This window comes from Meriones unguiculatus, chromosome 4 (genome assembly GCF_030254825.1).
Source record: "Meriones unguiculatus strain TT.TT164.6M chromosome 4, Bangor_MerUng_6.1, whole genome shotgun sequence".
Lineage (NCBI taxonomy): Eukaryota > Metazoa > Chordata > Mammalia > Rodentia > Muridae > Meriones > Meriones unguiculatus.
This window is the reverse complement of record NC_083352.1, coordinates 78,100,498-78,123,232: the sequence shown is the minus strand read 5'-3', so window position 1 is coordinate 78,123,232 and position 22,735 is coordinate 78,100,498. Positions and strand designations below refer to the sequence as shown.

The 22,735-nt window shown below is 50.8% G+C and overlaps 1 protein-coding gene across 1 annotated transcript in view; it reads left to right on the top strand.

The window, feature by feature from the left end:
- Positions 1-22,134, top strand: part of Castor2 (cytosolic arginine sensor for mTORC1 subunit 2) — a 38,932-nt gene extending 16,798 nt beyond the window's left edge. The window contains exons 2-9 of the mRNA XM_021646661.2: positions 5,743-5,813; positions 13,322-13,515; positions 13,681-13,813; positions 14,204-14,327; positions 15,158-15,268; positions 15,649-15,731; positions 16,182-16,276; positions 16,370-22,134. Of these exons, the coding sequence (XP_021502336.1) occupies positions 5,743-5,813; positions 13,322-13,515; positions 13,681-13,813; positions 14,204-14,327; positions 15,158-15,268; positions 15,649-15,731; positions 16,182-16,276; positions 16,370-16,435 (877 nt within the window). The 3' untranslated portion in view covers positions 16,436-22,134. The remainder of the gene's footprint in view (positions 1-5,742; positions 5,814-13,321; positions 13,516-13,680; positions 13,814-14,203; positions 14,328-15,157; positions 15,269-15,648; positions 15,732-16,181; positions 16,277-16,369) is intronic.
- The last annotated feature ends 601 nt before the right edge of the window (positions 22,135-22,735 follow it).

Sequence of the window (22,735 nt, the reverse complement as noted above, 5' to 3'; positions counted from 1 at the left end):
ACTGGCCAGCCGGCAAGCCTAGGCTTCCCTGCCTCCACTGAGATTAGGGTCAGAATGACCACACCAAGCCTTTTCACACTGGTTCTGGGATCAAACTCTGGTCCTTGAACTTAGGGAAGCCCTTTATCCCTGTTCTAACAGCAGTTGAGTTTAGATCTTACCAGGTAGTCAGGTAGGGAGCTTGAAGCAGCATTTAAATCTAAAACAAGACTGACTGCATAGGATTTCTAAAAGCCAGGATAGTGAGCCTCCTGTCCCCAGGAGTATGCAAACGAAGGCTACCCAGAGCGGCTTCCTGCGGTCCTACCCCTTTCCTCGGTCTCTTTCCGCCCTCTGTCAGGGTGAGGCCAGGAAGTCCCTTTCCTTTTCTGAGACTGGGTCTTGCAGTGCAACTCAGATTGGCCTCCAGCTGGAGACCCTCCTGCCTCAGCCTCCTGAGCGCTGAGGTTCTCAGTTTGTATCAGCACATCCAGCCTTCTGTGATGTGTCTAAAGGTGAGTGGCGGGTACCACACGCCCACTCATGTACAGGTGCCGCACCCTCGCAGTCGTGCAGAAGGCGTCTCAGGACATCTTCCCGTCAGTCTCCGTCTTACCGCTCTGAAGTAGGGTCTCCCACTGAAGAGCTCCTGGGACCCGCCAGCCTCTCTCCCCCCATGCCAGTATTTACAGGCACACACAGCCATGGGTGTAGGTTTTTCAACCCACTAAGCCATCTCCTTAGCCTCTGTGCTTTCAACAGGGACCTTGTGATAAACCGTGCCACTAATTAAATGAGCACTTACACATCTCTTTCCTCCACTACATTTATCCTCTACATCCATCTGTAAGAAGGCTGTCCATCAGATACTGCCTCCCACTCACCCTCCCTATCTGCTCTTTTGGCTGCAAGTGTGTTTCTGGAACACACAAGCCTGGGCGTGGCCTAGCCCAGGCTTGGGGACTTGTGGCCCAGGATGCCCTGGGGAGAGGCCCTAAGTGAGGGCCTCTTTCTGCTGGGTGAAGAAGCAGAGAGTAAACAGATCAGATTTCCAGAGGCAGCCAGGCTAGCCACCCAGGCCACCACAGTGATTGAAGATAGGAATGTTCTCAGAGGTGACTCAGCGCCTGGGCCCCTGATTCAGGCAGCACTAGGCCTTGGCTTTGCCTAGGTAGTTGGCTCCAGCCAGGCCCAAACAGAATTGCTGTAGAATTTTGAAGACAGGCTTATGTCAATTCCGTAAGGGTGAGGGAACACAGCCATCTTCAGTGGGGCTTGCTGCAGGCTCAGTGATCTCCCAGGTTCATTGAGAAGCAGGCAACAGTGGTATTCACGTGAGAGACTAGATATGTGACATTTGTGTAAGAGCCTGGCCTGGAGGCTGAGGCAGGAGGATCTCTAGTTGCAAACCCAGCTTCAGCTACATAGGAAGAAAGGAAGGAGGGAAGATAAAGGAGAAAGGGAAGGGGTATGAAGGGAGAGAGGGAGGGTGGGAAGGAGCTTAATGCATTTCAGATAGTTGACAGCAGTAACCAGGCAGGGAGAGAGTTGTGAAGAGAACAGCTGCGCCTGGAGGAGCCCGGGGATGGAAGAGAGAGAGTAAATAGTCCAAGGCTGGCAAGTCCACCCCCAGGAGCGGGGAGGCTGCTCCAGCGCTGTCACCGCAGACTCGGGCTCTTCTTCCAGCACCCACATCATAGTTCACAGCCATCCATAACCCCAGCCCCAGGAGCCAATGCTCTAGTCTGACTTCCTTGGGTACTGAGCAGAGAATAGAAGACAGTTGCCATCCCTGAGAAGACTGAAGACTGTGGGAAACTCAAGGTTTCCGGAAAGGCTCTGGCCAGCCAGCTAGGAGCCCAATCACAGGTCAGGGGCAGGATGGTAGGGCGCCTGCCATCCGATGTAGAGTGTGGAGGTCACTGGTAAGATTAAGTGGATGGAGAAAAGCCAAGTGCTATCCAGCTGGCAGTGGCTGTAGGCTTGTGACCTGAGGAAAAGATATGGATGAAGGACAAGCCTTTTTTAGAATGGAAAAAAAGCGGACGGAGCCTGGAAGGTGGCTCGGTGGCCGAGTGTTTGCTGCTGTGGCAGAGGACCTCACTTTCCCAGCACCCATGTTGGGCAGCTCACAACTGCCTGTAACTCAGCTTTAGGGGATCCAACCTCCTTCTCTGGTAACTGCGGTCACCTGCATTCAGCAAGCACAGACCCCACACAAACACAAAATTAAAAATAAAATAAATCTTTTTCTTTCTTTTTTTAATGGAGAGGCTTGCTGCTCTTTGAAAGGACTCAGGCCCTGCTTCAGCAGTTCACATCCATCCATAACTCCAGCCCCAAGAGAGCGATGCTTTCATCTGACTTCCTTGGCTTCTGGGCATGCATGGGCTACACATACACATGCCCACAAAACACATCAAATAAACAAGCCTGTAAATAAAATTCTTTTAATTGGAGAAAACTTGAGCCCTGGGAGGGGAAGAGGCCCAGGGGTGAAGAACACAAAATGAATGACAGTTTTTGAAGGAAGTGATTCTTAAAGGCCAGGCTGCTCACAGTTGTGAGGTTTTGAGAGGGACCCTCAGTACATACCTATATAATAAAAATTGAATGCATAGCTGGAAGCTAGGCATAGTGGCTCATGGCATTAATCCCAGCACTCGAGTGGCAGAGGCAGGTGGATCTCAGTGAGTTCAAGACCAGCCTGGCCTACAGAGTGAGTTCCAGGACAGCCAGGGCTACACAGAAAAACCCTGTCTTGGGTAATGGGAATGCTTAAAGGGCCAGAGAGGGAGAAATAGGTGAGGCCTGGAGGTCTAGGGGGTGGGATCAAGCCTCAGGGAGGAGATGTTTACACTAGAGTAATAAAGGCCATCTAAAGATGGAGTCAGACCTGGGCCACAACCGAAACCGACAGCTAAAAGAGCTAGAAGAACCAGCCATCAACAGGGAGTTTGAGTGGCATTGACCTAGAGAGCAAGGGACTTCAGTTACTAGGCAACTGGTCAACAGCCTCAGGCAACACCCGAGGGGGGGGGGGCTCCAGAGAGTGTCATTTGCAATTAATAGTGTCTGGGATGTAGGGAGATGGCCACAGGACCACAAATTGCTTAACGCAAGGGTTTGACTTCCAGTGTTCTTATCTTCCCGTGTTGACAGAAAGTTGGGCATCCTTAGGAGATGACTGGACTGTTGTGCAGAGCAAGGAACATAGGAAATCCATTGGGTCTCCAGTCCCATTAGGAGAGGTTAGGAGAATGTGAGCTCCTTTGTCCAAACTTAGTGAGGACAGGGCAAACAAAGAAACAGATGTAAGCTGGGGTATGGCTCAGCACTAGATCTGAGCATTAGACCTTCAGTGAGGGGCTGGGGTGTGGTAGAATGCCTGCCTAGAATTTCCCTGTAAAGGATTGGGGACTGTGGCTTAGCATGCAAGGCCCTGGGTTGAAACCCAGGGCACCTAAAAAAAACAAAAAAACAAAAAACAAAACAGGTGTTGTCAAGCTGGTGACTAGTGTTATCCCGTCACTGTGGAGGCTGAAGCAGAAGGATCAGGAGTTGAAGCAGGGGAATTGCTGCAAGCCATCCTGGGTCTATGTGCAACCATGAGGACCTGAGTTTAGATCTGAGCCCCGAGCCCAGGTATTGATGGCCCTTGTCTGAGAAGCCATGTGGTGGGAGTTGCAGGTACAGAGGCAGAGATTCCTGGGGCTTGCTGGCTGCCAGGCTAGCCAAAATAATGTGAGCTCCAAGCTACAGGGAGACCCTGCCACAAAGAAAGAGAAGGATAGCAGGGGACACCCAACACCCTCGGCTGGCTTCTCATACATATGGGCACATGTGTCAGCACATACGTCCAGATATTGCAAACATACACACAGAAACAATAAAGGAGACTGGTCTGAATGGTCGGTGGTGGCTCTCAGCCTTCCTAGTACTGCGCCCCTCTAATACAGTTCCTCATGCTGTGATGACCCCCAACCATTAAAACTATTTCATTGCTACTTCATAACCAATACTTGCTACCGTTGTGAGTCGTATGTAAATGTCTGGTATGCAGGAGGTCTGCCGTGCGGCCCCTGTAGGGGCTGTGACCCACAGGCCCACAGGTTGGGAGCTGCTGCCCTTGAGGAAGCTCCCAGATGCAGAGCCCTTGGTGACCAGTGAGAGCAACAGGTCCTTCTGCCCCCTCTGTCCTAAAGGTCCTCTCTCAGCCTGTGTGCACACTGAATTGAGATGGACGTCCACCAGCTGGCCGGCCCCCCGGGACATGTCACTTCAACAACTCCTTTATTTATACCTCATGTCCACAGAGGCCCTAGTTGCCCTCTGCTGGTGTTTATGCCCTCCTGACCAGTGTGTCCGGTCTATTTCTGGAGTGTCCCTACAGCCCTGAGGGTGGCTGGAGTGTCATGCCCTCTCCTGTATACCAGGTTCTCAGGCAGCTGGGAGACCCCGTCCCTCCCAGCATGCACCTGCCTCAGCCCTCCAGAACCTGAGAGCTTTAATGTTCTCTGAGGATCTGAGGCCCCTATAAGGAACTCCACAGGAGTACTGATGGCCACCTACAAGGTGATAGTTTACTTGAGTCCTTTGAGGCAGTTAAATATTGTGTAGGTTAGAGTTGACAGTTGACCGGGCAGTAGTGGCACACACCTTTGCTCCCCAGCGCTCTGGGAGGCAGAGGTCAGTGGATCTCTGAGTTCAAGGCCAACCTGGTCTACAGAGTGCCAGGACAGCCAAGGCTACACATAGAAACCCTGTTTCAAGGGGGAAAATAAGTTACAAGTTGACAGTGGGGCAGACATGGACAGAAATGCCCCCGAGAAACCAACAAGGGCTGGCGGGAGGGCTCAGTGGCTGAAAGGGACTGCCACCTGACAGTGACTGCCATCTGACAACCTGAGTTCAATACACAGAACCGACTCCCACAAGTTGTCCTCTGGCAGCCGCATGTGCACCACAGCCTGCTCACGTGTGCACAGACACAAATAAATGAAAAGGGAAGAAGCTGGAGGGGAGCTGAGTGTATGCCGGTGACTAGGCAGAAAATCACGAAGATGAGGAATGGGGGCTACCCGGCCCCAAACAGGCGTTTTCTTTGTTGGTCGGTTGTTTGGTTTCAGGACTTGTGGATTTAGTGTGTGTATGAGTGTGCCTCTGTGAGTTTCTGTGTGCCCCATGGAAGTGAGAGGGCATTGGTGTGCTGGAACTGAAGTTAGAGGCAGTTGTAAGCCACTTGATACGGGTGCTTGGAACCCAGCCCGAGTCGCCACAAGAGCGGTGAGTGCTATTAGAGCCATCCCTTCAGCCCCTTGAAGATCAGGTTTATGGCGTATAACTTAACACAGGGCAAAGGTTGCTTTCCTAGCCAGTTGCAGTGCATATCTGTAATCCCAGCCCTTCGTAGGTAAAGGATTGGGACAGTATGGCTGCATGATGGATGGATGAGATAGGAGTCAGCCTGGGCTACAAGACTGTCTCAAAAAAAAAAAAAAAAAGTCACCCATTTTAGTGGATAGTTCTTTGGGTTTAATACAGAGGTCGGATTTTGCAGCTACCACCACATACCAGAGAGTACACAAGGGACTTGACCTTGTAGCTTATTGGTAGAAAATCTGCCTAGAATCCCCCAGTGAGGGGCTGGGCCTGTGGCTCAGTGGGAGAGCGCCTGTCTAATCTCTCCCAGTGAGAGGTTGGGGGTTGGCTCGGCAGGGTCCTTCCCAGACTGACCAGATATTCCTGTGTCTTTCCACTTAGGTGCAAGTTTTTCAGCCTGACAGAGACCCCCGAGGACTACACCATCATCGTAGATGAGGAGGGCTTCCTTGGTAAGTATTTCTCTACCCACGCTGGGCCACCTCCCTGCCTCCTAATTTCTATTTCTATTTTCTTTGTTGAAGCTGTTTGGGGATTTTTGTGCCTTTGTTTGTTTGGAGATTTGGATTTTTTTGTTGGTGATGACTTTTTTACTTTTTACATTTACTGATTTATTTTGTGTATGTATACACACGTGCCAGAGCATGGGTGTGGAGGTCAGAGGGCAACCTGTGGAAGTCAGTTCTATCTTCTACCACATGGGTTGCTGGGATTGTAGTCAGCTCATCAACCTTGGTACAAACATGTTTACCTACTGGGCCATCTCACTGGTCCTTGTTTGTTTGTTTGTTTGTTTGTTTATGTAGGGTCTCCCAGCGTAGCCCAGGCTAACCTTAAGCTTATGTTCCTCCTACTGTAGCCTCCCAGCAGCTGGGATGATAGGAAAGTGACCCCATGCCTGACTATCTTTTGTTCATTTTTTTTTAATGTTTTTAATACAAAGACATTTTTATTTAGTTAATGTGTATGTGTCTGTGCCTGGATATACGAATTGCACCACATGCATGCTGAAGACTGAAGAGGTCAGAAGAAGGCATCAGCTCCTCTGGAACTAGAGTTACAGGCCATTGTGAGTTACCATGTAGGTGCTGGGAACCAAAACCAGGTCCTTTGCAAGAGCAGTAAGTGCTCTTAACCACTGAGCCATCCCTCTAGCCTTGTATTTTTTTTTCATTTCTTCATTTAAATATCATTCAGTTATCCTAAAATTCATCCTTTTGAGGACTAAAAAGATGGCTCAGTTCAGCACAAGCTGAACTTCCAGAGGACCTGGGTTCAATTTCCAGCACCACAATGGTGCCTCAAAACCATCTGTAACTCCAGTCCCAGAAGATCTAATGCCTTCTTCTAATATCTGTGAGCTCCAGGCACACACATGATACATAGACAGCATTCAGACAAACACCCATGCACATAAAATAATAAAACAATAATTTTTTTCAAAACTTAACCACCATTTGCCAGTCAGTGGTAGCACATAATTCAAATAATTTGGAGGCAGAGGCAGATGGATCTCTTGAGTTCAAGGCCAGCCTGGTCTACAGAGGGATTTCCAGGACAGCCAGGGCTACACAGAAAAATCTCAAAAAAAAATTTTTTTTAACCACTATTTTTGATATGTAGGCGTAGCAAGTTTTGTTTTTGAGACAGTCTCAAGTATCCTAGACTGGCCTTAGCTGAAGATGACCTTGAACTTCTGGTTTTCCTGACTCTCTTCAAGTGCTGACATTATATATCCGGTTTATGCCACGCTTCTGGCAAAACACTGGGTTTCTTGCAGGCTAGGGCAGCACTCTTCTTGACCCTCAGTGAGCTTGCGAGAATGTTCAATCACCTCAAAATGAAGCCCTGTACCTATTAGCAGTTATCACTTGTCCTCACCAAAATCTGATGCCTACTTTTGTTTGTTATAGAAGTTTTTTGAGCCAGGTGGTGGTGGCACACACCTTTAATCCCAGCAGAGGCAAGCAGATCTCTGAGTTCAAGGCCATCCTGATCTACATAGTGAGTTCTAAGGCAGCCAAGGCTATAGAGTCAGACCCTGTCTCTAAAACAACAACACTGGACTTATTTAGTCATTTAGTTTTGCAGTTCTAGAGATGATAGTGTGTAGCCCATGGTAGGTATGTGCTGTACTGCTGAGCTTCACTCCCAGCCCAGTCTCTGGCTTTCAGTAATTTCCCAGAGGCTGTCTGCAAATGGAAATGCACTTGTCTGTCTTGTCTTGCCTGCAGAGGGAGCCTTTGAACGTCCTCACAGGTGTTGGCTGTCCTGGGAAAACTCTTACGTGACAGTCTTCAGAAGTCTGTGGAGAGAGATAGGAGGGCAGGCACAGGTACCTCAGTATCTAAGAGACTGAAATAGAGGATCAGTAATTCAGAGTTAGCCTGAGTTACAGTGGAAGACCTTGTATTCAAGCTCAAAGGTCTGGGGTTGGCTCAAGGGTAGAGCACCTGCCTAGTGGGTTCCATCCTCAACAAGAGTATAAAATCATGACTTGGATCTTGGAATTGCTTCACCTGCTACTCCCTGAGCTTCCTCAATGAAAAAAACATACTCTAGTGATAGCTGTCATTCCAAAAACAAAACAAAAAAGCAAACTTTTGGGCCTTGATAGAAGGGATAGCTGCCACTAAGGCAGGAGGGTCTCCTCACCACACTAACAGCTTCAGCAGGAACCTTGAAATCTAATTCTAGTGGTCCACAGACTTAAAGTTAAGTATACATTTTACAGAGGACAAACCAGCTGTCAATCAACAAAGTAAACTCAAGGCTAGCCTGGGCTACATGAGACCTTGTCTTTAGACTGGAAAAATGCCTCAGGACTTAAGAGCACTTACTATTGCAGAATTGACCTGAGGTCAGTTTTCAGTATCCGTGTCAGGCAGCTCATAATAACTCCAGCTCCCAGGGATCTGACTCCCTCTTCTGGCCTCCATAGGCACTTGCACACACATGAACATACACATACATACAATACATACATACATACATACATACATTCAGTTTGATTGGGGTTCTGTTTTTTTGTGTTTTGTTTGGTTTGGTTGATTGGGTTGGGTTTGGGTTTTGGTTTTTCGAAGCAGGGTTTCTCTGTGTAGCCTTGGCTGTCCTGAACTCACTTTGTAGACCAGGCTGGCCTCAAACTCATAGAGATCTGCCTGCCTCTGCCTCCCTGAGTGCTGAGATTAAAGGCCCAGCAATACATAGTTTTTAAAAATAAAAATATATAAATATAAATAGGTCTGATGACATTGTCACGCTGATACAGAAAACATTAACCACTGACCATGTATGCCTCTGACCCTACCAGAATCATAAAAAAAAAAAAAAAAAAAAAAAAAAAGGCTTAAGTTGTGCTCCAGACACATGAGGCGTTATTTACTTCATTGTTATGTGACTGCCCAGGAACTTGCCACCTGAGCTTCCTGACTTGCCACCATCAGGAGGTGGAGTCAACACCAGGAATAAAGGGTGACCACTTCACAAAGCTGGAATTGAGGATACCCAGGCTCCTGGGAGACAATAAGGGCATCAAATGCTACCCCCTAAGAAGTCCTTTCTGTTAGGAAGTTTGGGATCCTTAGAATTCTAAAAACAAGAGGCTAGGAAATGGACCAGTTCGTAAAGTGCTTGCCAAGCAAGTAGCAAGAACTGAGTTCATATTCCCGGAACCCATAGGAAGGAAAGAGGGAAGGGAGGGAGGGAAAGAGGGAAGAAGGAAGGGAGGGAGGAAGGAAGGAAGGGAAAAAGAAACTGGCATGTTATGTGCTTGTAACCAGAACTAGAGTTTACAGAGGCAGGAGGATTCGTGATGCTCCCTCTCCAGCCAGTCTGGTTCAGTGAGAGCCCCTGTCTCACAAACACAGGGGCTGGTAAGATTGCCCAGTGGGTAAGGACGCCTAACAACCTGAGCTCCATTCCCACAATGACATGTGGAAGGAGAGGACTGACTCCCACGGGTTGTTCTGACGGCCACATGTATATCGTGGCACACAGGCCTGCATAAGTACATATACACACGATAACAACTTAAAAAAAAAGATGTGAGCAATTAAGAAAGACACCAACTAGACCTCTCACGCACATGGATGCACACGGGTACACACAGAAAAGAACTCGAGAACTGAGACAGGGCAAGGTGTTCCTGGAGAGACAGGTAGAAAGGACAAAGCCTGCCACCTGGGCAGTAGGTAGTCCAAGAAGCTCAGGGCTCCGGGATTAACCCTGAGCTGGCTGCTTCTCTTTTCTCTTTCCTGTGAAGCGGCCTGCCTCTCCATTACTGCCTGGCTGACCACAGGCCCTTCTGAGTCAGCAGGACCAATGGGCTTCCCCAGGCTATGGTCACCATGGCGACTGAGCTAGGCAGATAGGATTCTGATGGACTTCAGTCAGCATCCCCTCCTCCCAAGCCATCCTTTTTGGAGCCTGGCCCAGCCGTGTCCCTGTCCTCGTCTCTTAACAGTGCTCCAAACCCCATCTCTTTGGAGACTCTAGATATTTTGAATATTTGGAGCCTAGATATTTTGAATCTTCTTTTTTGCTTATTTGGTTTAAAAAAAAATTTTTTTTGAAGCATTATCCCATATATCTCAATCTAGTAGCATCAAGGATGACCTTAAACTCCTGATCCTTCTGCCTCCACTTCCCAGGTGCTAGGACCACAGGCCTACACCACCACATCTGGTTTTATATGGTACTGGGGCTGGTTGTGGATACCAGAGGCATTCTGCCAAGCACTGCATGTCCTCAGCCCATTTTTGTCGATGTTTGTTTGTTTTGGAGAGGGTTGGAATGCAAGCTCACCATGTAGCCCAGGCTAGCTTGGAATTCAAGCTTCCTCTGCCTCAGTCTCCCAAGGAGCTGGTATGACAGGTGCACGCCACCATACCACACCTGCTTTTGTCTTTGAGTCTTGTTTTGGTTGCTCCCAATCTAGAGAAATCGGGTAAATTGCTAGTCCCTTCCAAACATCTGTGTGGAGTAGAGAGCTGTGCTTCCTCTACAGGGTCCCTGTGGTATGGATAGCATTATAGTCCACCTCTTCCCATATCTCTGTCCTACTCCGTGCCAGGAATGGGGTCAGAGGGTCTTAGCAGGAGCGTGAGATTTTATGAAGAATCTAATACGAATCTCTGGGCTTATATCCGTGGAGGTACTGTATAAATGGTGCTATGTGACATTTCCTGGGGAGACATAAACAAACATCTCTTCACCCCAGATAGCGCACCAACAGCAGACCCAAGAAATGATTCCACCCAAGTCTAGCTTATTGAGCCTGTAAGTTTATTGGGGATCTGTAAGTTTGCTTACAGGAACATGGATGAGTCAAAGGCAGCAGCATCACCAAAAGCCCTCACCAGCGTGGGTGATGACTCATGAAACCTGCATCCCTGCCGCTCCCTGCACAGCCTGAAGACAGCTCCACCAGAGTCTCCTTTCCCCAGCGACTGTATCAGGGGCTTTGTGAGGCTTGTAGGCTTCAGGCTCTTCCTGAGCCCTGTGACATTAGGGGTTTGGTTACTCTGTTTGTTTGGTTTCGTTTGGTGAGACATAGTCTTCACTAAGTATTGGCTGGCCTGCAATTCACTATGTAGATGAGGCTGGACTTGAGCTCACAGAGATCCAACCTGCCTCTGCCTCCTGAATGCTGGGATTAAAGGTTGGTTGCCACCATGCCCAGAGCCTTATAAGTTTTGTTGGCTTCCTGGTTTTTTCAGAGCCTACCTCCAGGAGGGAATGTTTCTGTTTAAAAACATAGCTCCCTGGCTTTTGGGTGCCTGTATCTCATGCCCAGGATTCCTTGGAGACTGTCTCTCATGGATGGGACAGAAGTTGAGAGGAATAGGAACTCATGGGGTGGAGCTCAGTTGGTAGATCCTAGCCTGGCATGCATAGAGCCCTGGTTCCACACTCAGCATTGCATAAACCTGATGTAGTGGTCCGATGCCCATCACCCCAATGATCAGGGGGTGGAGACAGAGGGATCCTCAGCTACATAGCTAGTTTAAGGCCAGCCTGGGATACATGCAACCTTGTCTCAATAAAAAGTGGGGTGGTGAGCTGACTCCGTGAGTAGTTTTGCTTTCTGTACAGGTCTAGTGACCTGAGTTCAGTCACATCAAGATAGAAGGAGAAAACCCAACTCCATACAGTTATCCTCTGACCTGTACGTCCACACCCTGCCATGTACACTCACTCAAATACATCATGTACACATACATATATGTGATAATAATAAATAAGGGGCTGGAAAGATGGCTCAGTAGTTAAGGGTGCTTGCTGTTGTTGCAAACAACCCAACTTTGGTTCCCAGCATGTGGCTCACAACCATTTTATGGTTCCAGTTCCAGGGAATCAGATGCCCTCTTCTGGCCTCCAAGGGCAACTGTGTTGGCATACTTTTTTTTTTTTAAGACTTTTATTTATATTTCTTATATATCTTTCTCCCTACTCCACCCCAGTCCCTTCCAACACCCCAAAACCAGGTAGGAGAGAGAAAGGGTTAGTGAGAGAGAGTGGGCCACAGTTCTCTTAGCTACTTCCTGCTGGTTAGGGTTGTTTGGTTCCTCGGAACCAGTAATCCTCCTTTCAGGAGATCTCCAACTTCTTGTCTCACTGCATCAACAGCAACCAGGAGCCCCAGGGGGAAAGCAGCAGCAGCAACAGCATGTTCTTTCTTGGGGCTCCTCAACACTTTCTGGACTCTGGCATTTATTCTCTCTCCAGAGTCCTAAGATTTCAACTGTCTGCACTTGCAAGGAGCTCCTCTCAGCCCAACAAAGCTGCTGTGGGCTATCTGATTCAGTCCCACATCCCACACCTGGGATTAAAACAAAACATGTTTATCTCCACAACATAATTGCATTTACATGTGCACATGAACACACACACATACACAGAATGAGAATAAATCTTGGGGCTGGAGAGATTACTCGGCAGTTAAGAGCACTGGCTGTTCTTACAGAAGACCTGGGCTCCATTCTCAGCACCCACATGGTGGCTCACACCCATTTCTAACTAACTCCAGCCCATGAGAACCTCTCTCCTAGCCTTCAAGGGCGCTAGGAATGAGTGTGGTATATACGCATAAATGCAGGCAAACTACTCATATACACAAAAAAATTAAAAAGGAAAGTTTAAAATTTTTATTAAAACAAACAAACAAACCAACAAAAGACCTAGGAATTCAGGGCTGAAGAGGTAGTTCAGTAGTTAAAAGGACCCTGGGATTAATCTGGCACCCACTAGTGGTTTACAACCATCCCTGACGCCAGTTCCAGTGGATCTAATGCCTTCTTGTGGCCTCTGCAGGCACCAGGCACGCATGTGGCACACAGACAAAAAAGGAGACAACATGCACATAAAATAGAGTAATAAAAATATTTAAAAAAACAAACAACTAAGAGTTCACTAAGACATTACCAACTCTGCTTTACAGCGGAGGAAACTGAGGCTGGACACAGAACAACTTGGCAGGTGCTTCAGGCCCCATTGAGTTACCCAGCATACTATAAGCCGTCCAGGATGTCACCTGCTCAGCCTTCCCTAGAAGGCACCTTTGAGCCATCCTGATAACTAAATGAGGACACTGGAGGCTGGAGATAGTTAAACGTACTTGCTGCTTTCCAGAGGACTTGTGTTTGGTCCCCAGCACCGATGTCAGGTGGCTCACAAACATTTGTAACTCGAGTTCCAGGGGGCATCCCACGCCCTCTTGTGGCCTCCTCAGCAATTACATTCACGTGCACATACCCACACAAAGGCACACACATGCACATAAATAAAAATATTTTTTAAGTGAGAAAACTGAGGCACAAAGACAGACAAGACAGTCTCTAAGACGTCAGCCGTCCTTACACCTCTGCCTACCTCTCCAGCATGGCCTGGTCTGGCCTGGGAACACCCAGGCCCCACGCAAGGCACCAAAACTATCATCCGTGTCGCCCGCCCCTTGCAGAGCTGCCCTCCTCCGAGCACCTGAGCGTGGCTGATGCCACCTGGCTGGCGCTGAATGTGGTGTCTGGTGGCGGCAGCTTCTCCAGCTCCCAGCCCATCGGTGTTACGAAGATCGCCAAGTCTGTCATCGCTCCACTGGCTGACCAGAACATCTCCGTGTTTATGTTGTCTACCTATCAGACCGACTTCATCCTGGTGAGTCATGGCTGTGGTGACTGGCTGTGCCCTCTCTGTGTCACACACACGCTGCTGCTTTTAGCAGACTCGTTATCCTGTCCGGGCTGCTGCTCTGCTCCTCACCTCAGCCCTGTGCGCTAAAGCGGGATGAGCTGGGACTCAGACTCCACTTTCCATCCTCAGGTACGTGAGCGTGACCTGCCCTTTGTCACTCACACCTTGTCCTCGGAGTTCACCATCCTTCGGGTTGTCAATGGAGAAACGGTGGCGGCTGAGAATCTCAGCATCACCAATGGCTTTGTGAAGCCCAAGATGGGTGAGTTGGGATTGAGGGGAGCGTCCCTGCTCTCAGAGTCCACCTGGTGTTCACTGGATTTCAGGTGCAGCGGGCAGGAACTGGCCCAAAGTGGCTCCTGTCTCTCAGCCCAGCTCATAGTGTTGGTGTTCCTCTGGCAGAGACCATGGAGTAGAGGCTTAGAGCAAAGGAGCTAAGCCAGTGGTGGCTGTGGGAAGGACATCGTCGCTTCCAGAGCCGCTTGTACAGAGGCCCCAGGGTCCTGAAGGGAAACTTAAGAGTCAGTGCAGTTTGTGTGCTGGGGGGTGGGAGAGCCGCATAGGCTGCTCTGAACAAGGTCTGGGGCTGAACCAGTTCCTTCACACAAAAAGCTCTACTCTGGCCTTAAACTTGTGTCCTGTGCTCTTTCAGTCCAGAGGCCAGTCATCCACCCACTGTCCAGTCCAAGCAACAGGTTCTGTGTCACGAGCCTGGACCCTGACACGCTGCCGGCTGTCGCCACTCTCCTCATGGATGTGATGTTCTACTCCAACGGGTAGGTCCCTGCGGTGAGGTGCTGGAGTGGGGGGCGGACATGAAGAAACTGCTCTACCCAGGAGACCTGACTCTACCGTAAAAACCAGTCTGAGGGAGGAGGCACATCTGCCCAGGAGCCTGAGGGGGAAGGGAGACACGCAGGCCTGCCTAAGAAGCAAGTCTAAGGGAAGAGGCATGGTTCCACCAAGGAATCCAGTCTACATGAAGAGGGACCGTTCTACTCAGGAACCCGGTCTGAAGGGGGAGCCGTGATTGCCTGTCAACTCTTACATTCTTTCTACCCCTTCGTGTTTTTCTAACGTGGGTGGTGGGGTTGATACAAGATGTCTCCCTTAGGGCTGAGAACCATCACTCTCTGAGCTTTGTCCAGATGAGTGTCTGCAGTAAGTGCAGCCTGATGCAAAGAGATGCTTCTCTGTCCATACTCGAGAGCAGCACTAATGCATGAGTAGGACAAAAATGTTTAGAAGGCAAAGTAGCAAGAGGTTTTTCCCTAGGGGCTGTGACCTCCCAAGCCACGGCTTTGACCAGGTTTACAGTCCCAGGCATGAATTCCCTCTTGTGAAGCTCATCCTAGTTTTAAGCAGAAAGTCATTGGTTACACCAATAACCATCATGCTACTATGGCACCAGTGGATACATCTTGCCCAGCAAGTCGGTATTGTAGTAGCATTCAGGGTTTATGACTTCCTGAGTTCCTTGGGCTAGATAGGCTTTTGTGGAGGCAAGGCACAGGCAAGACCAGCCTCTCCTGCCAGATGGTGGGTGGCAGATAGCATGAAGGATGTGGTGGGAGCCCCATCCTCACAGCTCCGTCTTGATCCCCAGAGTGAAGGACCCCATGGCTGCCAGTGATGACTGTGGCCACATCCGCTTCTTCTCCTTTTCTCTTATTGAGGGCTACATCTCACTGGTGATGGACGTACAAACCCAGCAGAGGTAGGTAGGGTCCTGTGTGGATGTTAACGGGGGACTGGGTGAGAGCACACACTTTCTTCCTGATCAGTCTGCCCTATTTCCTTCACTGGAGATGTTCCTACAGGTGCAGGCGTCATCCAAGGTCCACAGCAAGAGGGGCCAAAGTGGAGATGGGAGCCACAGTCTCAATGCCATCTGTCCCCAGGGTCTCACCCCAGCTTTGGCTGCCCTTCCTGCCCCTCGTGGCACTGCCATGTCCTTGGATCCTGTGCTGTCCCACCTGAGAGATAGCCATTCAGTCACTCTGGCCCTATAATGCTCCCATAAAGCAGAGAAGGCTCCCCGGAGCTGAGGAAGCACCAGTTAGCAGCAGCCTCAGATCCTTCTTACTCCCTCTAAAGGTTCCCGAGTCATCTGCTATTCACGAGCGCGTCTGGAGAGCTGTGGAAGATGGTGCGGATAGGAGGACAGCCTTTGGGATTTGGTGAGCCCGTGGGGTCTAGCGTGTGTGTGCAGGGGTCCACACATGAGCCCAGGGGACCAGGCCAGCTCCACCCACTGCATAAACAAGGAGATCAATGGTAAAGCAGGCCAAGGCCCCCATTCTGACAGATCCCTTGCTGGTGACAACTATGTGGGGGCCTCAGGAGACCGATGAGTGGACTTCATCAGAAGGCCTTTATTTTCTCCACAACTGAAAAATTCATGCAGTGGGGCTGGGAGGGGGACTTAACAGTACAGTGTTTGTTGAGACTCCCCCAGTGAGGGGCTGGGGTGTGGCTCAGTGGTGGAGCACCTGCCTAGAATCCCCCAGTGAGGGGCTGGGAGTGTGGCTCAGTGGCAGAGCACCTGCCTAGGACCCCCCAGTGAGGGGCTGGGGTGCGGCTCAGTGGCAGAGCACCTGCCTAGACTCTAAGCACCCATATTTCCCTAGATGAATGTGGTATTGTAGCCCAGATCTCCGAGCCCTTGGCAGCCGCCGACATCCCAGCATACTACATCAGTACTTTCAAGTTTGATCATGCATTGGTAAGTGGCCCCCAGGAAGAGGCAGGGTGTGTGAGTAGGGAACAGGTACCTGGTCTAATGTACTTGTTTTTCCCTGTGTTTCCTGCCTTGCAGGTTCCAGAAGAGAATATCAGTGGGGTTATCCATGCCCTGAAGGTCAGTCAAGGAGGGAAACATTAGAAAAGGCTCATCTCTGGGCTCCTCCCTGCCACAGCCCACCTGGGCGTTTCCCTAACGAAGGTTGTTCTTGCAGTATTTCCCTAAGGACTTGAAAGATCGGCCCAGGGACCCTAAGGACAGGGCCTCTGGGACACTCCCCGATTCCTGAATCCTCCAGGCCGGGGCCTAAACCAAGGCCACCCCTCATCCACCTCCTGCCTTCCAGAGTCCCTAGCCTTTTCAATAATGACTCCGTTTCCCCCCTGTGGGGACGTGCCCATCTTCCTCCCCAACGTTCCAGCCCAGAAAGTGGTCTGTGAGGCCCAGGAGGCTTGGGAACAGCCCACGGCCTCACAGACAGCCCACAGCAAACACCAAAGGAAGCTGTCGCCTCCCACGAGACCTCGGGACATCTTAGGATGTTGCTGGCGCAAGATTGGGTATGCAGAGCTGGGGAAGCCCCCATGAGGCCCCACCCCCAGGATTAATGGTGTGGTGGCTGCTCTATTTTCAGAGGCTCCGGGGCTGGTTCCCTCAGAATGGAGGCCAGCAGGCTGCCCTCAGGTCATAATGGCCAGTGATTCTCAGACAGTAGCAGTGGGCTCCCTACCCCCAAGCTGGGGGGGGGGGACACCCTAGAACCCTACCTGCTGACTACACAGGGCCTGTTCTGATTCCCACTATGACTGCCAAGAGGGGCCCTGGGCCAACCTCCCACCCAGCACTTGTCCCTGGAGGAGGAAGGAATCCCAGGACACCTCTCTTCCCACCAGCCTAGAGCACCAGCTTCTATCTGTTCTCTTTTCGCTCTCCCCAGACCTAACACGGGCAAACAAAGACTCAGTTTTCTTCCGGCAGTGGGCACCCCCACCAGCCCAGGCCTAGGGTGCCTTGGGCTGTGTCCACCTCCCCAGCTGTCACTTAGACCAGCCTAGAGTTGTCCCCCCCTTCATTTTCTCTCTTCCCCACTTTCAGGGGACAAAGAGGCCCCAGGTCAAATACCTGCTGGAAATAGTAGCCAGCAGCAGTGTGTGGCTGTGGCGATGCCTGAGAGGCGGCTGTGCTAGGCATCCATAGAGAAGAATCACGGTTGCAGTTTGCTTACGCACTGTTTGTGCTTACAGGCAGCTGGGGAAGGAGCATTGTGTTTGGAGGAGGTGGGGCCTGTTTGAGTCTTAGCAGGGTGCGCAAGGGTCCACTGGCACTTTGCACCGTGTCTCTGGGCACAGACACGAAGGCGAACATGGATCTTAAGGATCTTGGCCTTGCCTTCTGAGAAGGGTTCTGGGTTGCAGAGCTCTCCACACCAGGACCCCATTAGCACCCCTATAAGGCATCCCAGCGTATCACAACTGAGAGCGGCGCCATTAGCTGGGACTCCGTCAGACTTCTCGCTCTTGGGGTTCTTCTCAGGCCTGTCTTGCACTGTGTCCGACAAGGTCAGAGGAGGGAATGTTTACTCACCCCTGCACAGGTCTTGTGTGAGCTGTGCTCCTTTCTTCTCTGGGCCGCAGAAGTACACTCAGGTGGAGGAAGGATTCTAAAACCATGTGGAAGCTCAGAACCCGGCATGCTAATCAAAATCACCTCTGGTTGATTTTGGTGGGTTTGGTTTGGGCTTGGAGGGTATTCATTCCTTTTGCACAAAATCCTTACAATAACCAAATCTTATCAATTGTTTTCTGGTCCCAAAAGGGAAATGGCCGAGTGGGCAGGGCCATAGTGAGGCCCCGGAGTCCCCTTTCTCTCTCCCTGGAAGGCCTTGATTGTCCAGGGCGCACCTCTTCATAACCGCTTCTGTCTCGCTTTCCAGTTATCCCTCCCCACCATGTAAGTGTGCTGACGCCATGCCCCCTGCCCATAGTTATGTGGCCCCCTAGACTTGCTAGGATAAGACTGTATTGTACACACCTATAAATACGTGTTTTATGTTGATAGAGATATATTCTGTAAATAGCATATATACTTGAGCAATATATATGTTAATATATTCTGTGTGCGCAGGACACAGGCAAGGGCCCCACCTCATGTGCACACACACTGGGACATTTTGAGCCACCTTATATTTTTAATTCAAACATGTAGGCAATACGATGATTGGAAAAGCCTTGGGGTCCTTGAGGCCAGCCTGGAGGGGAGACAGAACCGACAGCCTGCTGCGTGTGGGGCAGCCCGAGAGGGCCAGCTACGAGAGGGCTTTGTAGCTGCCGTGCCCCCATTTCCACAGCCTAGAGCTCTGGATGCCCTTGCTTTATCTGAGGGGATCGGGATGTTTTCGCTTGCATTTTAACAGTGGTTCCTCCCTCAGGGCCAGTCTGCAAACTTTGGTAAACCCCGTGTTTCAGCCCTCCCTCCCAGAGTCCCTTCGCCATAGAAAGCTGTAGACCTGGCTGGCATCTTAGCCGACTTTTGCTGTTGTTGTGTTATTTGTTCTCTTAAGGCAGGATCTCTTTGCATAGCTCTGGCTGTCCTGGAATTCCCTATGTAGACCAGGCTGGCCTTGAACTTGTAGAAATCTGCCTGCCTCTGCCTCCCAAGTGCTGGGATTAAAGGTGTGTGCCGTCACACCGGCCGATTTATTTTTTATTTTATTTTATTCCTGCAAGCTTAGGAATCTCAGGTTCTCTTCCTAGGACTGACCCCACAGGACCCGGACCATACATATTCCCCCAACTATGTTTTCAGAGAGAAGCTGGGGCCTGGGTTCTGCCTGCCAGCCTTCAAGGGACCCACTGTTTAGCTACAGTGGGTCCTGGGTAGCACTGGCATGACTTGGTCTCTACAGCTCTGCAGGGCGTGACAGCCCCCAGGCCTTCCACTCTTGTGTGTTTAGTGCTGTCTCCCCTCTCCTGGTTATATGAGCGTGAGGGTCACTTCTCTCACACACACACCCTCAGGCTGACCCAGCCTCTAGCGGCATGCCGGTCATCAGTCAGGGTTCTCCAGGGGACGTTACTTTTCTGAGCTCTCTCAGTTCCTAGCAGTACAGAGTCGCTCTTGGCTCACGGGGAGGGTAGGAGAACAGGCTGTTAGGAAGGTAAAGTTTATGGAAACTTAGCCCCACCCCCACCCCGGGCAGGGCAACTCATGAACTCTAGAGGTGTGTGTGTCTGCCTGAAAGGCACCCTAAATCAGAAAGGCGCACGCTGGGCTGTGGCTCAGCAGATAGTGTGCTCGCCTACCATTTATGAAGCCCTGGGTTCAGTTCCCAGCACTCAGGAGATGGTGGCAGACAGATCGTAAGTTAAGGCTAGCCTGAGCTACATGAGAAGTGTCTCAAAAACAAAAGTTAAATATCAACTGCACAGACTAAAAAGACCATCCAGTGTCCTCACTGACAAATGCCACTCCACCCTCAGCCCTTTGGCTCAGCCCCACAACCTGGGGCACACCTGCTTCCCAAGAAGTTACTTCTCCCCCATGCCCCAGCAGCATGGGAACTGTATGTTTTCCCCACTGGGTCTCTAAAGACCCACCCCACCCACCCATAGAGGCATGCGGCCCCACCCCCAGGGGAACCCCTTCCCTGAGCCTCCCGCATCAGCAGTCACCCTGTCCCTGCAGGTGACGGGTCCCTGGTGCGCTGGGACAGATCCGTGGACCTGGTTCTGTCTGTGCCCATCAGCCATTGCTGAAGCAACCTGCTTAGGCTGGTGAGGTGGCCCCCCCATGATGCAAGGAACTGTGCAAGTGGAAAGCTATTCGGGCAGGTGGAAAGGAGCTAGCCCCTAAGCACATGCAGTATACACCACACACATGCCCCCGCCGCCGCCTTTTGTCTGGTACATCATCTCCAAAGAAGGTCTGAGCCACCTGCCACCAAGCCCTCCCGGGCACATTCCCCAGGCTGGCCTTTCAAAGTCCCCAGCCAGCCCTGGGCCAGCAGCCCGAGCCTCTGGACTGGATGTGGGGATGATATGGGTGAGGCAGCTGACAAAGGGAGCTGAAGGGAGAAAAGGTCTATTTTGACTCTTGAGTTTGACGGGACAGTCCACCAAGCCGGGGAAGGCTTAGCAGCAGGAGTGTGAGGAAACGGTCATACTGGGCCTGGTCAGGAAGCAGGGAGAGGTGTGCTGGTGCTCAGTTGGCTTTCTCCTTTTTATTCAGGACAGGAGCCTAGCCCACGGTAGGCCTGCTCACCTCAACTAATCCAGTCTCTGACAGACCAACTCAGAGGTTTGCCTTCTAGGTGGTTCTAGATCCTGGCGAGGTGCCTGTTATCCAGCACAGGACACCCCTCGCCAACATCTGTTTCTTTTCTGGGAGCAGAACCGGGGAACCATAGATGATGTCAGCACTTGGCTTGGTGGGGGGAGCCTGTCTCTTAACAGGGACAGGATGCAGCTTTGGGTTTTCAAGTGATGAGTACTGTGCTGAGGGTTGGAGTACAGCCTGGGAGGGTGGAAGACCTCCCTTCTGACATCCAGAGGGAAGTGAGGCTGAGATGGCCCAGAGCCAGCCAGCCTTGCTGTGCTGTGCGGGGCTGTTGTGGAGGACTGCAGCTAACTAACTTAGTAGTCCTAACCTCTTAAATTTCAGAGTTCATCCCAGCTACCTTTTCCGTATCCATTTTCCAATCAGAAGCAGCAAAAGGACACATTTAACTGACCCCGGGGTGACCCTAGCTTGAACTCCACCCTCCCCTAAGGCTACTCAACGGGGGAAGGGAGATGCTGGGCTGTTGCTGAAGGCACCAGTAGAGGCCTGAGGCCTAGGCCATGGAGCTTGTGGACATAAATTTGGTGTTGGTTTGTGGCACTTGGTAGAAGAGGAGGGAAGCTGGGAGAGTCAGAAGTACAGGCTGGCCCCATCCGTGTGTCAGGATGCTTTTATTGACGTGTGTATGTGTGTATACATGTATATTAGGCATGAGTGTGTATGCAACACGTGCAGAGCCTGTCTCAGAGCTGCGAGCTGTTTTGTGCAGTGTTTGGCCCTTAGCCTAACCCATGGCCAGAGTTAACCAGAAAGGGATGCAGGCCCCGGCTCCGGGGTGGAGTGTGGGGTTGCCCTGGTGGGATAGGCGCCTTCCCCCATTCTCTGCATCCGCAAGACTGCCCCTCAGAGGCCCGGGGAGTCCATGCAGGCAGCCTGAGCTGGCCCAGGCCCACCCATGGGACTCTTCAGCCCATTCAGTTCTAAAGACAGTGTTCGCAGGGAGAGGCGCTGGGGACAAGAGGTGCTCCTTGCTTATGAGGAACTCTTCTTGGGAAAGGGTCCACAAAGCTAGAGACTGCAGCAATGGGCACAATTCAGGTCTCCGTGGGCTGAGCCTAGCATGGTTTCCTTCCTACTGCCTCAGTCTACCTGTATCACAGGAAGTTAGAGCAGGGTCAGCCCCAAAAGAATAGGGAGATGAAAGTGCAGCGTAGTTCCCCCAGCCCTCCTTTTGTATGCCAAAATCATTTCCGTTATCCTGAGGCAGGGGTCAGGCATGGGTGCCCTGCCCAGAGCCCCAGCTGACCCTCACCTGGCATGTCGTGCCCAGGTCACCAGCAACAGTGGTACTTCATCAGTCCTGCAGCGTGGGTGAAAAGGAGGACTGTTGTCTGCTCCACCTCCAGGGCCCCTGTGCGTTCGTTTTCCTTGTCAAAGAAACAAAACCCTTGAGAGTTGTGTACTGTATGATGGAGAGGGAAAAAAAGTACCTAATGTTCCCCCTAAAAAAAGACAGTATATTTTGTACTTTGTAAAGTGTTCATTAAATGAAGGGGAAAAGATGGTGTTGACTGATAGCTGTCTGATTTTTATGTCGACTTATCCAGGATCACGTCTTGTGGTTTTCCCCACTTTCCACATTCTGTTCGAGAGAACGTAGGTCATCGGCTAGCAAAAGCAGGATAACCTTCAGGTGTAACGCCTTGAGTCTAAAAAACTGCCCAGAGTGAGAAGGGTTATCCCAGCTACTGAGGCTGTGTGAGAAGTTGCCCCAAAGCAGTGTCTTAAAACAATCCATATCTGCATCCCAGCACTCGGGAGGCTTGGGCAGGGTGATGGAGGGTTCCAGACTAGCCTCAGCTACACAGTGAGGCCTCAAATAAAAAGGGCTGGGGAGGTGACTCAGTGGTGAAGAACGCTGGCTCTTAAGCAGGTTCTCCAAAACACCTGGGTTCAATTCCCAGCACACACCACGGTGACTCACCACCATCTGTAACTCCAGCCCCAGGGAATCTGACGACCTCTTCTGTGTCCCCATGTGGCACACAGACATACATGTAGCAAAATAGCCATATGCATAAAATAAATAAAAGCTAAAAGGAAGAATGATTTGTCCTAAGGAGAATTTGTAGAGAAGAGACTGTTCGCGGCATCCAGGAAGAA